Source organism: Eptatretus burgeri, chromosome 2, assembly GCF_056783735.1.
Source record: "Eptatretus burgeri isolate ZD-2024b chromosome 2, Ebu_testis_v1, whole genome shotgun sequence".
Classification (NCBI taxonomy): domain Eukaryota; kingdom Metazoa; phylum Chordata; class Myxini; order Myxiniformes; family Myxinidae; genus Eptatretus; species Eptatretus burgeri.
Window position 1 is genome coordinate 122,082,377 of NC_140962.1, and position 14,015 is coordinate 122,096,391.

At 41.5% G+C, this 14,015-nt stretch overlaps 1 protein-coding gene across 3 annotated transcripts in view; it reads right to left on the reverse strand.

Annotated features, from left to right (window-relative positions):
• AP4E1 (adaptor related protein complex 4 subunit epsilon 1) overlaps positions 1-14,015 on the reverse strand; it is a 137,634-nt gene that overhangs the window by 94,731 nt on the left and 28,888 nt on the right. For all 3 annotated transcript variants that reach the window (XM_085871033.1, XM_085871032.1, XM_085871034.1), the window contains 2 exons: positions 5,830-5,951; positions 2,100-2,304 (listed from right to left, as the gene is read on the reverse strand). In XM_085871033.1, the coding sequence (XP_085727159.1) occupies positions 2,100-2,304; positions 5,830-5,951 (327 nt within the window). The remainder of the gene's footprint in view (positions 1-2,099; positions 2,305-5,829; positions 5,952-14,015) is intronic.

The window sequence follows — 14,015 nt, forward strand, 5'->3', positions numbered from 1 at the left end:
ACACACAACTCACAGCAAGGAGGCATGAGACAAGAGGGGCGGGAGTGGAAGGGACAAAACATTGATTTGCTTTACCTATAACTGCCTGGCACTGTGCTGCCTGCTTACCTCCCATATCTATTACCACCCATAAGCCCTTTCTCACCTACTTGATAGATACTCTCAGCCGTTGGCAATTCTCCTGACTGTTCTTGTTTAAAGTCGAAGAAAAATACCTGTTTAATAAGCCTGCCATCTCACTTTCATCAGTAACCACTCTCCCGGTGCTATTACTCAATGGGTCCACACTGGTCCTTTTCCCCTGATATATTTAAAGAAAGCCTTGCTATTATGTTTAATATTCTTAGCCACGTCCTTCTCATACTCTCTTTTGGCTTGTTGAGTTATTTTCTTAACTTGCCTCTGTTTACTTCGATAGTGATATAAATCTACCTCCAGTCCTGTTATTTTCAACCTAATAAATGCCTTCTGCTTCTCCTTAATCGTGTTTCTTATCTCACTACTCAACCACCCTCGTCTCTTTCTGCTTCTAGTTTTCCACCTCATTGGAATGAACTTACTCTGCATTCTCTCATTTGCTCCTTCAAGGTTTCCCATTTCTCTGATGCTGATTGTCCTGTTGTTAGCTTCTCCCAATCTACATCACCCAATTCTCTCCTCATAGCCTCAAAGTTTGCCTTCCTGAAATCTAATAGCCTTACCCTACTATCCTGAACTCTATGAGCCTGGTGTGGCTTGGTGGTTAAGGCGGTGGCTTGGGATCCTTAGGGTCCCGAGGTCAAGCCCTGCTGGCCGCTGAGTTAGCATCAGGGGGGTTGACTCAGCCTGTCATCCTTCCAAAGGTTGGCAAAATGAGCACCAGTATACTGGTAATTATCCCTGCAGGGTCGAAGGCAACTAAAGGGTTGGCATCAGGAAGGGCATCCAGCCGTAAAAACATTGCCACAAGAAAGGGTATTTTTTATTCGGTTGTAGCCTGCCTGCAAAATGATTGGAGCCTGCAAAAAGCTGACCCCTGCTCAGGGATAAAGGCTTTAAAATGGTGTGATGATGACTATCCTGAACTCTAAACCTTAACAGAATCTTTGAACACAATTTTATGGTCACTTGCTCCTAAATGCTCCCCAACCTCCACCTCCTCTACCATATTGGGAAAGGAGGTCCAACACTGCCGCCCCTCTCCCCCCTCCCCCATCCCCCCCCCCCCATGGGCTTATCTACAAACTAGGTTAAAAAGCAATCCTGGACTAAAACTAGGAATTCCTCATCCGCTCTGCCCTTTCCCTGCTCCTGGACCTAATCTATCCCTGGCAAGTTAAAATCCCCCATAATCAATACTCTTCCCTTACCCCATGCCCTTTTGAATTATTCATGTATTCCTCCTTCCTCCTCTTCCTTCACATCCAGAGCCCGATAAAAGCATCCTTCCAGTATCTTACTGTTTTTACAATCTCTCATCTCTACCCACACAGAATCCTCAACATTTATTCCTTCCTTAATGTCACCCCTTTCTCATGATGCAATGCTGTCCTTTTCCCAGATTGCTGCTACTCCTCCTATTCTCTCCTTCCGATCACACGGATACACCTTGTAGCCTTCTAATCCTGTACTAGTCCTGCATGCGATTTGGGTACAAGCTCTGTTATAAGCCTTTGAGAATCGTTAAATGAATAAAGCCAAAAAGGTTAAATTCTGATCAGGAACGTTATACATAATACGCAGGCGAGTAGAAAATTGGGAGGTTCGTGGTATGCTGAGGGGCTTGGTGAAGATATTGCGAAGCAATTTAATTCGTTTATCATTTTCGACATTTGACGTTCCTTCGTGAGAAACTCCTTTACAGTAACAATTATATGTATGTGAGATTGCCAAACACAAATGCTGATCAATAAAAGTCAAAATTTTGGTGTTGACAAATTCAAAAAAAAAATTGTCAATTAACAAAATTTTGCCGACTTGTAAAACTGAAAACATTTACAGTCCTCAGCATGCCATCAATAAACATGACCTTGCCATTGATTTTGAACACGGAAATAAAAAGCTGTGCCTGCAAATTCCTTTTTGCATGATTTCAAACTCATCTGTGATCAAACACCCACTTTAGCCAGGTGCAGAAAGGCTGGAAGTGATGCCGCCATGACGCTAGGGTCCCGATCACTGAAGGCACGGATAAATACGTCACGCTGGTAACTGTCACTGGGATGACAGTTGTCAGAGAATTCATTGTCCGAACTTTTGTTGTCAGAGCAGGAGCGGAAGGTCAAAAGCATCAAGGCTGCCACAGCCTTCTGCCGGACAAACTCCCTAACAGGTGAGAAGGGTTAAAGTGACAAAATGCAACTTCAATTTTTTTAATAGATAACTCTGAACATCTCACTTGTTAAAGAGCATTCGATTTAAAGAAATATACACTTTGTTATAAAAGTGACAGCACATACCATACTGTGTAAAAGTCTTAAGCCACCTTGAAAATAAATACTTTTATTGTCACATTCGCATATTTTGAGAAATAAAAGCTGTTATTACCTCCATCAACGAAGGTGGGATGGTGGTTATGTTTTTACCCGTTTGTTTGTTTGTTTGTCTGTTGGATTCGCTATATATGCTAGATATCTCTTATTGTCGGGTTTTCCGTCTGTCTGTCTGTGTGTCTGCAACGCGAGGCTCCACAGCACGAACCAGCGAACCGATTTTGATGAAACTTTGCCAACAGGTGGAATATATACTGGGAATGTGCACGTTTGAATTTCGTTGCCTAGCAACCACCCGTTGCTGTGCAGCGGCCGAAAACCGCGTGCAGTATTTTCAATACTTGTCCTTCAGTTTTGAATGTAGAGAAGCGAGACTTCGGAATTAAACACTTCGAGATATATAGAAAATTTTACTCGAACCGATTTTTGATTGAGGTTTTATTTTTCAAATGGTAGTCCTTCAAAAATCTGGTGTCTATTCACCGTCATTTTTATGAGGAGCTTAGGAAAGTGGACGGAGCTTAGGGAAAGTGGACGTGGTTGATGAAAAGTGGGAGTGGCGTAGGAAAGTGGGCGTGGCTTATGAAAAATATTGTGTGGCTCAGGAGGTGTGGTCAAACAAGAGCATTGAGAGAAGTTTATCGGGTTTTCCGTGCGTGTGTGTGTGTGTGTGAGTGTGTGTGTGTCTGCGTGTGTGTGTGTGTGTGCGCGCGCAACGCGAGACGCGAGACTCCACAGCACAAACCAGCAAACCGATTATTTTTCAAATGGTAGTCCTTCAAAAATAGGGTGTCTATTTACCGTCATTTTTTATGAGGAGTGCCAGTTGGCAAAATACGCAATAGGAAAAATCTTTCCAGGCAGAGGAACAATTGTATGTGAACCAATACGTCTTGGCAATGAATCTTCGTCGGTGGATCGGTCAGAATGAAAAGCATCGTATCCAGCGCTTCGATCCTAGCGAATCCCTCGTCGCCTACCGGCTTGTCTGTCTGTTAGTTTGTCTGTGAGCAGGATATCTCAAAATGTACGGATTCGGATGAAACTTGGTGGATATGTTGGGTGCATGACAAGGACAAATTGATTCCATTTTAGTGAAGATCCAGATTGGGATCCAGCCTATACGTGGGATACAAACCGTAAACTTTTCAGCCTTGTAGGGGTGTGCACTCTATAGAGTGTTGTTCCAGTAACGATCATGTTTTATTAAGGAAACAAAAATGAATTGTATATTATAATCTTAATGCATGAAATTTCAATATTTGGTGTGATCACCTTTTTCATGCAAGATATCAGATATCCATTTTAGAATGCTTTCCTGCAATGTCTGAAGAAATTCAATTGGGAGTTGTTCCATGCATTCTACAATGTTTCCCACAGCTCATCTTTTGATTTTAGTGTTTTTGTTTTTTTTATATTTCTCTTCCTTTCCAAATAATCTGAGATAGCTTACATGATGTGAAGGTCAGGACTTTGAGGAGGCCATTCTAATAGTTGCAAAGTTCCTGACTGCTTTTACTTGTAAAATATGTTTTAACAGCATCTGCAGTGTGTTTGGGATGATCATGCTGGAAAACAAAGTTGTTGCCAATTAGCCTTCTTCCTGATGGGATACCATACTGGACCATGATCTATTTAATGGTGGATTAGGCTGTAGATGGAAGCTTTCATTGTTCCTTCAATTTCCACTAAATCACCAACATCAGCAGCAAAAATACATCCCCAATCCTGAACAGAGCCTCCACTGTGCTTCACAGTAAGCTGTAAACACATATTCTTACACTTCTCACCAACCCTCTTCTTGACGTACTGCCTTCTCTTTGTTCCAAAATTTTGACACTTTGACTAGTCACTTCAAAGTACCTTTCCTGACTGTCTAACATCCCAACTCTGATGTTCTTGGGTATATTTCAGTCTCTTACTTTGTTACCTTTAAGCAGAAAGGGCATTTTGGCAGTAACTCGAGCATGGAGACCACTTTTGATAAGACACCTGACAGTAATTGACACTTCAAACCCCTCATATGTCTCTGCCAGTTCTTGTGCAAGTTCAGCATTTGATTTTTTTTCTAAGTCTTAAGGAACTTATCTCTAAGTGTTGCATATCTGTTTTGCTGAGTTTTATTTGGCCCTCCAATCAATTTTCTGTCTTTAACTTCTCAGGTCACATTATGCTTCTGTATTGTTGTGTGAAAGCCACATCTGGAAATACCTGCTTTGCAGGACATTTCTCTCTGGGAATTGCCTTTTTGGTGCAAAAATATTATTTTGAGTCTTGTCGAATTTCATATCTTGGGCACGGGGTGGTTTTATATTACCTGAAAGAGAGAAATTACAAATCGTTGAAAAAAATGCGGTGGCCTAAGACTTTTGGATTATTTGGAAAGGAAGGAAAATTAAAAACTACCAAAATCAAAAGACAAATTATGGGAAACATTGCAGAATGCATGGAACAACCTCCCAAAAGAATTTCTCCAGAAAGTGCAGGAAAGTTTTCTTTTTTTTTTTTTGGCACAAAAATTCCAAAATGGATATTTGATTTGTGCATGAAAAAAAGGTGATCATAACAAATATTGAAATTTAATGCATTAATATTATAAAATACAATTGAATTTTGTTTCTTTAAAAATGGTTATTGCAACACTAGCCTGGTGTTGGTTTAGTGGTTAGGTGGCTGGCTTGGGACCTTGTGGTCCTGAGTTTGAGCCTCATACCTTTTAATTAACACCAGGTGGGGTGTTAATTTTTTTTTTACATTCCTTTTTTTTTAATTCCTCGTGTAAAAAAAATGTTCATCCAAAGACTTTTGCACTGTACTGTATGTGCACATATGGTTTTACAGTCATTAGTCCCCTTCCGGTTTCACCAGATGACGATAGGTTTGCACTTCGTGTCCATCTGGTGGTCCCACCTGTAGATTTTCAGACTTTTTTCCCCATACCCTTTGGCCTTTTGACATATTCAAATGAAATTTGGAACATGGCTTCATTATGATAAGTTACAGAACAAGTTCGAGTATCAAGGCGTATCATTAATTTTTCACAGTTATGCCCCTTTTAGACTTAGAAAATATCACATCGGTCAGGGACATGTATTGCAAAGCAATTCTCGCTCTTGTTTCTTTTTCATTCAGTGCAGGGGCAGAAAACCTTTGTTTATAATTCACAGATGTTAAAATATGAATCACCAACATAATAATCATGGCAAAATATTCACTCAACCTTAAATCAAATAATTTGATTTGAATGTGTCGGGATGAAGCCTAAAAATGATCTTGTATTAATTTGCAGACTTGCATTCTCGATACTGAGCTTGAACCATAACGGTTCACAATCACATTGGGGGTCTTACTTGCCCACCTCGAGTGAGCCAGCTTATCAATAACAATGGGCAGTATGGAGGACACTGCATGTGGAGGTGTGAGCTGCCCTGCCACCGTAAGTGCCATTCCCATCTCAAGCGGTCCACCATTCTGTAAGTCCTGGATAAAGAAACGAGCATGGATGGTTGGGCAAGCCAAATAAATGACGTTAATTCATCATCCTCCATAATCGCAGAAAGACAACACACAGGCACGTGCAATATGCCGTGCCAACATTACTCAATGTACTATGGCACATTATACATGTCCCATTTCATATTGCATACAAAAAATATCAAATATAACATACCAGGCATTGCATAACAGGTGATTTATGCGTTATGAGGAGCTCAAAATAAATTTAAAGAAAGAAAAAAAAATGCCACCAAAAAATTATAAATGAACCAAACTTGGTAGCGGAATGATTAAACTGAAAGAACATCTGATGTGAGTGCGGGAGGTTGAAAAGTTGTGCTGTGGTACGACTCGGCCCAAACTCGACCCCGGCCGAGTCATACCAAAGAATAAAAATGGCACACGTTGCTTCCTTTCTTAATACCTAGCATTCAGAAGGATAAAGCACGGACAGACAACCATATGTTGGCCAACACTGCACAGGCTTGATGGGCTTCATGGCATCCTGCATTTAAGTTCCTTGTAAGAGAACTCGTATTGTTACCATTGATGCCTTACTCTAGATAGACTGACTTTAAAATATTGGTACATGCTGGACCAGAAATAGCTTGAAGCCAACTTTTACAAAGCTGTTACGAATAAAAAACACACAGCTGTGTTTCAAATTCAAAACACCCCATTTGTTTTCCAAATAAAAGAAAACATTATTCTTATTTTTTAAGCTACAGTCCAAATATATATTGTTGCGGTTGAGGAAATTTGCAAACCACCATTCAGGTCCCGTAGGTGAGATATCTCTGTAAGTACATGTGTAGTTAGCCCCAAACCCGTTGTTTAGAGGGAATAAATGTGATTCATTCGGGCTGTGACGCTTTGAGATAGTCGTTTTTCTGTTTATCTTTATTTTGAACCAACCACGTCTCAACCACCACACAACAACCACCAACCACAACGCCGCTTCACAACAACAACAACGCCAACAGCCACGATCTTTACCTTCACAACTCGCTCCCGCAAACATCGCATCACCGCCATTCCAAACGGCACCATGGCCATAAACCACCACCATAAACCCTCCACCACCTTCACCTCTCCTCCTTCTACCGCCATTCCCGCACCACCTGTGAACACCGAGCGTCGGGATGTCCTGGGCTCGTACAAGGTGCGCGCCGAACCGCGAGTGCAAAATGCGGCCTTTCCGAGGAGAATTCGGATCAGGAATGCGACACGCCCACTTCTGATCCATCCAATCAGCAAGCACGGGGCGGTTTGGCCCCGCCTCCAGGCGCGTCGGTGTAGAATCGAGATATGCAAATTCTAGGATCAGGGGAGGTTCACGCCCCTTTTTCTCCGTCCAACGGGCGAGCGTGGCTCCACCCCCGAGCTCGTTCTGATCCAGAAATTTGCATATGGGTTCTCCTGCCGGCCTATAAAGCGCCGAGCGCGGGGTGAATCAGAGTCAGTTTTGGAGAGCAGAGTGTGGCAGCGGCAGAGTGTGGCAGCGGCAGAGTGTGGCAGCGGCAGAGTGTGGCAGCGGCAGAGTTGGTTTGAGCGTCGAGGCGGTCTCAGAAGAGCGGAGAGTGTTTTGGGCAGAGTCGGGTTGGAGCGCGGAGTGGATTCGGGAGGCGAGGGCGTACAAGTGGTTTGCTGCAGTCGGCTGAGGAGAATTGGGGAAGAGACCGAAGAGCTCAGGTCTGAGGCAAGGAAGACGGCGGTCGGCGACGAGGTCGCGGTGGAATCGCTCGTCGCGGGACCCAAGCAAGCCAGCTATACTCTTTCCCCAGAGCATCAACAATTCCCCCCCCCTTTTTTTCCCCCGCGCTGAGATAGTGCGAAAAGGGGGCCCCGTTCCCACCTCACTCCAAGCAGTGCCAACGAAACCCGCGAAGGAGCACGAAGTCGGGGCACCGCCGCGCTGCCACATTTGCGGCTCATCACCAAGACACGGGTAGGACCCACCCGGTCTCGCGGACCTGACCTCTCTTTCAGGTCCCGCGCAAATATTGGCCGATAGGCCCCGTCTGCCCCCTTGTCTTTGAGGGTGGCCCTTCTCTTTTGTTTTTCAGTAAATGTGTTGTTGGCGCCATCTGTAAAGTAAAACTGTTTAAGTGTTGCCGTGTGCTCGCGTAGTCGGTAGTATCTCTGCATTGTTGTGTTTCTTTTGTTGCAATTGCTTTAGGTGCATAATTGTTGTAATTGTAGATGTGTGCTCTCCGTGTGCCGCGGAATAAATGTGCATCATGTTGAACTGTTTTCCCGTTTCGCTTCGTCTTTTCTTTAATTGAATCTCCATCTTGCTTCACGTAAAGGGTTGGTAGTGGGCTTAATACGCCCGATAATTAATCGGAACCATTGAGGCCGACGATAACACCGCTCGGTTATCCCGATAGTACGGAACGGGTCGCTTAAGTGGCCCGTGTCCGGAGTCGACCTGCGGCGAGGTGCGATCGCCCGGTCTACCCTCCGCGTGGGTACTTAGGTAGGTCGAATTTGGCGAACAACCCTATCCCACGCGGGGGGCCGATTGGCACGATCGTGGTGAGGCCGAAAGGCCCACCCGTGACTAGCTCCCGGCGTTAGTCCGAGAGGGTCACGACAGAATTGTCCGTCCGGTGGGCGACGTGCCGCGATTCGAGTTACGTGGCCGTTCGCATGCCGGCGGGCGCGAATTCGCAACAATATATATATATATATATATATATATATATATATATATATATATATATATATATATATATATATATATTGTTCGTAATTTGAAGGTGAAAGCAAAGGTAGGAGACTACCAATGTCCGTACCAAAGGTATTCATCCCCTGCACAGGTAAGAATGGACCAGCAGCATTCTGGTGCTTCATGACATGTTATACAGATGGTCTTCAAGACAGAGGAAACAACACTCCCATCTGCGGCATTAAGTTCAGCCTGAATTTTAGAAATTTAACCGGGGGGAGGGGGGGATACTGGAAGAATGCATGCATCCTGAAGTAGATAGGGAGGATCAGAGTACAGAGAGCAGTAGGAGCAATGCTGGAGAATAGACGGTGAAAAACAGAGACCATAGACCAGCGAGCTGCCTGTGATGTGAGAGCAACAGATCCTGTGCTTTTTTACTCATCATGGGAGATGACAATCCAAAATCCAAACTGATGATCAGAGATCACTCTTGGATAACAGGAATGATTTGACATCAGAAGCAATGATGGATTCCATGACTTTGCTTGTAATTGGAAGCAAACTCACTGGCCTATAATTGGTAGGACCTATTTTTGGACCCTCCTTTTACATGGGAGTCATGTTTGTTGACTTCCATGCAGAATGGAGATGGCCAAAGGAGAAGGAAAGACTGAATATGGCACATATAGGGGAAGCAAGAACAGCAGAGCAGGATTTGAGAACATGGGCACTGATGCCATCTGGGCCTGAAGCCAAAGCAGAGTCAAGGCTGGAAGTACTGACAGTTGGGATAAATCTGATAAAAGCACATGAGTTAGAGATAGGTCATCTGAAAAAAAAACCACAGTGGGACATTGAAGAGGTGGAAACTAGTTACTGATTTGATTGATTGGGCAACAGATGAACTGAGAAGTGAAGCCCACAAAAAGGTATTGTCACACAGGAATTATTTCCAGGGAGAAGACTACAGAAGAGAAAAAGGCTTCTGCTTCAGGGCTGCTCCACATGCAAGTCAAATCTGTTGCCCACTCCTTCCACCTCAATCAAAGCGAAGTTTTCCGAACTGGATCCGTCGTGTTTTTCTGTCATATTTTCATCACCTTGTGCTGTTTGTGTTTTTGTCGACATTTTTCCTTCTTAAATCATACCTTGTTGTCAAATTTGTTTCTATGTAGCCCAGGCCCACTCCTTGGATATCCAGAGAAAAATAGTCTTGGTTTTTAGGTCGTTTGTAGTCCTGTTCCTTTTGTCCTTTCTACTTCTTCAACGTTATCCTATTCCCCCTTCTTGCTTCAAAAAAATACAGTAAAAAAAACATAACTTTCTTCCTTTCTGAATATTTCCCTCTGTATCAATCTTGTCCAGATCATGCCCATGCATCTTTTCCTATCCCATATTCCTCCCCACACCCACTGTTTCCCCAAGTCTCCCTCTATATTGTCCTTCAACTTTGCTGTTGGCATTTCCCCCCTACTGTTCCTTTTGTTCTGTTACGTCCTGATCCATTCAGTGATCTGGCTCTTCCACGAGCCTGGACTCTGAACAAAAAATGCAAAAAACAAAAGAAGGTGCGTCTGAAGGAGGAATTGTTAATGTTTTAAAGACATTGAAGTCGGTGGCATAGAAGGATAGTAGACACAACTGTCGAAACTTTAAAAGCAAGATTCGAGAAAAATATAGTGTTGAACATGGACCTGGCTTGTTTGTTCCATGTTCTGTTTAAGAGAGTGTAGATACATTTTTGTCATAATGGGTTTGAAGGTGATGAAATAAATAAATTGATGATGATTAAAACTTGAAATTAAAATAAAATATATTAAACCTGAAAGAAAAATGTACTCAAATAGGATATGATGTTTTTAAGTATGTATCCATCTGGAATTTACATAATTAAATTTTTCCTCTGTACGAAAAGATCATCGGAATATTAAAAGTGTAAACAAGTTAAACTTTGCCAGTAAGTTGAATATAAAGAAGAATTGCCTGTCATTTTAAAGAAATCTTAAGGAATTTTCTTTAAAAGACATAAGTTGGAATGTGGATTTAAGAATATGTCCAGATGTTTTTGCGAAGCTTTAGTCCTTCAAGATCATATATCTTCCCAGTTTTGAAGAAGTAGACTGACCTTCTAACCTACATTGGATGGAAACTTGTTTTAATGGCCATTAGAGTTGTCGTTTGATGTCATTCTAGCATTCTGTGTGATTAATATGTCTGGATTTGAATGTGTTCCAACCATTTAAACAGGAGCTGTCAAATAAGACTGAAGATAAGTTTCACCTGGAAAATGTCAAGACCAGGCAAACTGGCGCTAGTGCCAGATAATGAAACAAGCAGTCATAGACTGGTACTTACGAAATAGTCAACTTGACCTCTGACCTTGTCTAATAAAAGCTGCCTCTAGAGAAGGTAGCGACGCAAACCAGAAGTTTCTACGATGATTCTGTACCAAACCATCAAAAATCGTAACGTCGACCGAAGCAAAAATCTCCATTTCTCCACGCAATTATTTAATATTATTTTATCAAAGTCACAAAACCGTAATATTCGGCCATCCATCAACAATCTTTACATAATCCGATGGCTTAGCGAGTCAGGCATGTGACGATAACCTTTATTGGGATAAAAAATGACTTTTAAACACCATCTTTATCGAAAACACCATCAGCGTGCACACGCAAAACCTTTACGTGACTCAACGACTCGTCTGCTCGAGCTCGCTGCACCATGTGACGAGCCGTGACGCGGCGAGTGAAATATTATTTATACAATCTTAAAACGTCTCCAAAATATCCGATTTTTAACAGAATTTTGACAACCGAGTGTTAAGCGTCCTAAGCGATCGCAAAAACCGAAGACAAAATTAAAATCGAAGTTAAAACGAACTCGTAACGTCGACCGAAGCAAAAATACTCCATTTCTCCACATGAATTTATGGAATTATGTTTGACCTCACTGTGACCTTGACCTTTGACCGATTTTGACCAAAATCTAATCAGCGCTAGTCATCACCCTCCTGAGTCACGTAGTGTAAAATGACATTGGTACCTTCTTCTGGTCTCGAGTTATCGTGCCTACAAACAAACACACAAACACACACACACAAACAAACACACAAACAAACAGAGGACGGAAGTCATCAATATACTTACGAAATCTAAAGATTTCGTAAGTAAAAAACTGTGTCTTACTGAAAACTATATAAGGATTAAGATTCTCCACTCGTATTTGAGTGATCTGGAGTGAGTTTGTTTGTCCAGAACCTCCTGTGCACGCACATTAAATCCGTTTGTTTGTTCAATGAATGTTCTGAATTGTACTGAATTTGTGTAATTGTATCTTCAAGAGAAAAAGACATCTTTGCCTCATGATGCACTTCAAAAGCTGAATGAAGCACTTGTGAAGTTTGATGAACAAGTAACCAAGAAACATTCATTTGCAATCAGAGTTTTTAAGTTTGACAAATAACTGGGACAGGCTGAAAGGTTTACTACCCAAGGAATACATCTTGAACAACAAAGAGTAGAGTGTTGAAAATCCACACATTCGAATGATGGAAAATTGTGAGAGAGTACGATGATAAGCTGTCTGTGTGCAAACAATGCCACAACTGTGGAGTGGGTGTTTACGTTACTCTGGAGCACGACAACCTGTTCGGTGAGGCATACACAAACATAGGCTGAGTGTACAAATACTTACCACTGAAAACAATTCAGGTGGCATGTGAAATAAGTTTTTAAACAATCAAAATTATCAAGAACAGACTTATTGTGGCTTCAAAAGTACCCTGAGTGTTGACCATTTGGAAGCATTTATTTTGATGGCCGTGAAAGAAGACATTCTACATCGTATAGACCTTGATAATGTATCGATGAAAAGTTAATTGTTGTACAAGGAGCTATATCTGCACTAACCTGACATTGCATTATTATTATTTTCAGATAATGTTATTCCATACTGATTTTCAGTTTTCTGCTATTTTTGTAAAATTAATATTTTTGGTTGCTTTATAAATAAGCAATGCATGCAACTGTAGAGGAAGCAGTATTTACAAATGCATTTCATTAAACGATTATAAAATCATAACTTCTTTGCAATTCCTCTACAAATTATCAAAACAATAACTGAACTAGAAAGAGCAATCAGATATTGCAGACAGTCACCAGAACTTGTTTTGTGTGGCTTTTGTGTAGTGTTGTGTTATGTAATTAATAAGAGACATAATCAGAGAGGCCACATTATAACTGCTGGCAGTGATGACTGGGTACCAAGACGTCCCGCTTTGATGGGAAACCTGACCCTGACCCATGTTTTTCATTATTATCCAATTGAATTCAGAATGGGATTAAAATAAATTCAACTCAAATCAAATGGAAGATCAAATAGGTACAGTCCTGAATTGGAGTCATCAGAAGGAATCCAAACAAGCAAAAAGCAAAGATGAAGTCATCAGGGCGGATAATGATTCGCATTTCAGTTGCGACTCCTCGACCTTCAAACCCATCCAGGCACAGCCAAGTGAGTCATGGAAGCCATATATATGGAATATGTCAAGGAAGCCATATTAAAAAAAAAAAAAATTTAAATTCTAAAAGTTCTCAGATTCAAATAATTAAATAATTCTGGCTGCCAGACATTATGGCCGATCAGGGTGATAATTAAAATAAACATTCCGCATGTCTACTGGATCATAACTGTGAAGATTGACGTTGACTGATGAAGCGGTTCCAGAGAAAAAAAACATTATTTAATATTTTACTTCAATCCAATATGGCTGCCAAAACACGTGGCTGGTCGGTTTTAAATTTCAAATGTACATTTGCAATGTCTGCTAGATCATAATTGTGAAGTTTCACATTGATTGATACAGTGGTTCCAGAGTAAACATTATCTAATATTTTTCCTTCAATCCAATACGGCTGCCAAACCATGTGACCTACATCAAAAAGAGTGGGTAACTTTTTGTTTGTCATGGATAGGCGGTCGTACCTGTAAAGTTTTGTTTTGATCTGTTTAGCCGTTTCAGAGAATATTTTTAAATTTTTTAATTTTCAATCAAATATGGCTGATGAACCACATGACCTATGACATCATAAATTTATATTCTGCTTCCAATGGGGTAGTGGATCACGGTTGTTCAGTTTTGTGTTAATCAGATAAAGGCCCAGTCACACCTTGATGTTTTAGCCAGCTTATGCTGATTTTTGGAAAATTTGTCTAAAACGCTGGTACACGTCGAATACGTTATGGGTAAGTTTTGATAACATTGAGAGCACGCTGAAAAACACTGCCATATGTCGTTGTACGCTGGCTTTAAACGTTGTACTTTTCGGTTGTCCTCAAATTTTCCATGCTTGAAATTTTAAGACTTATGC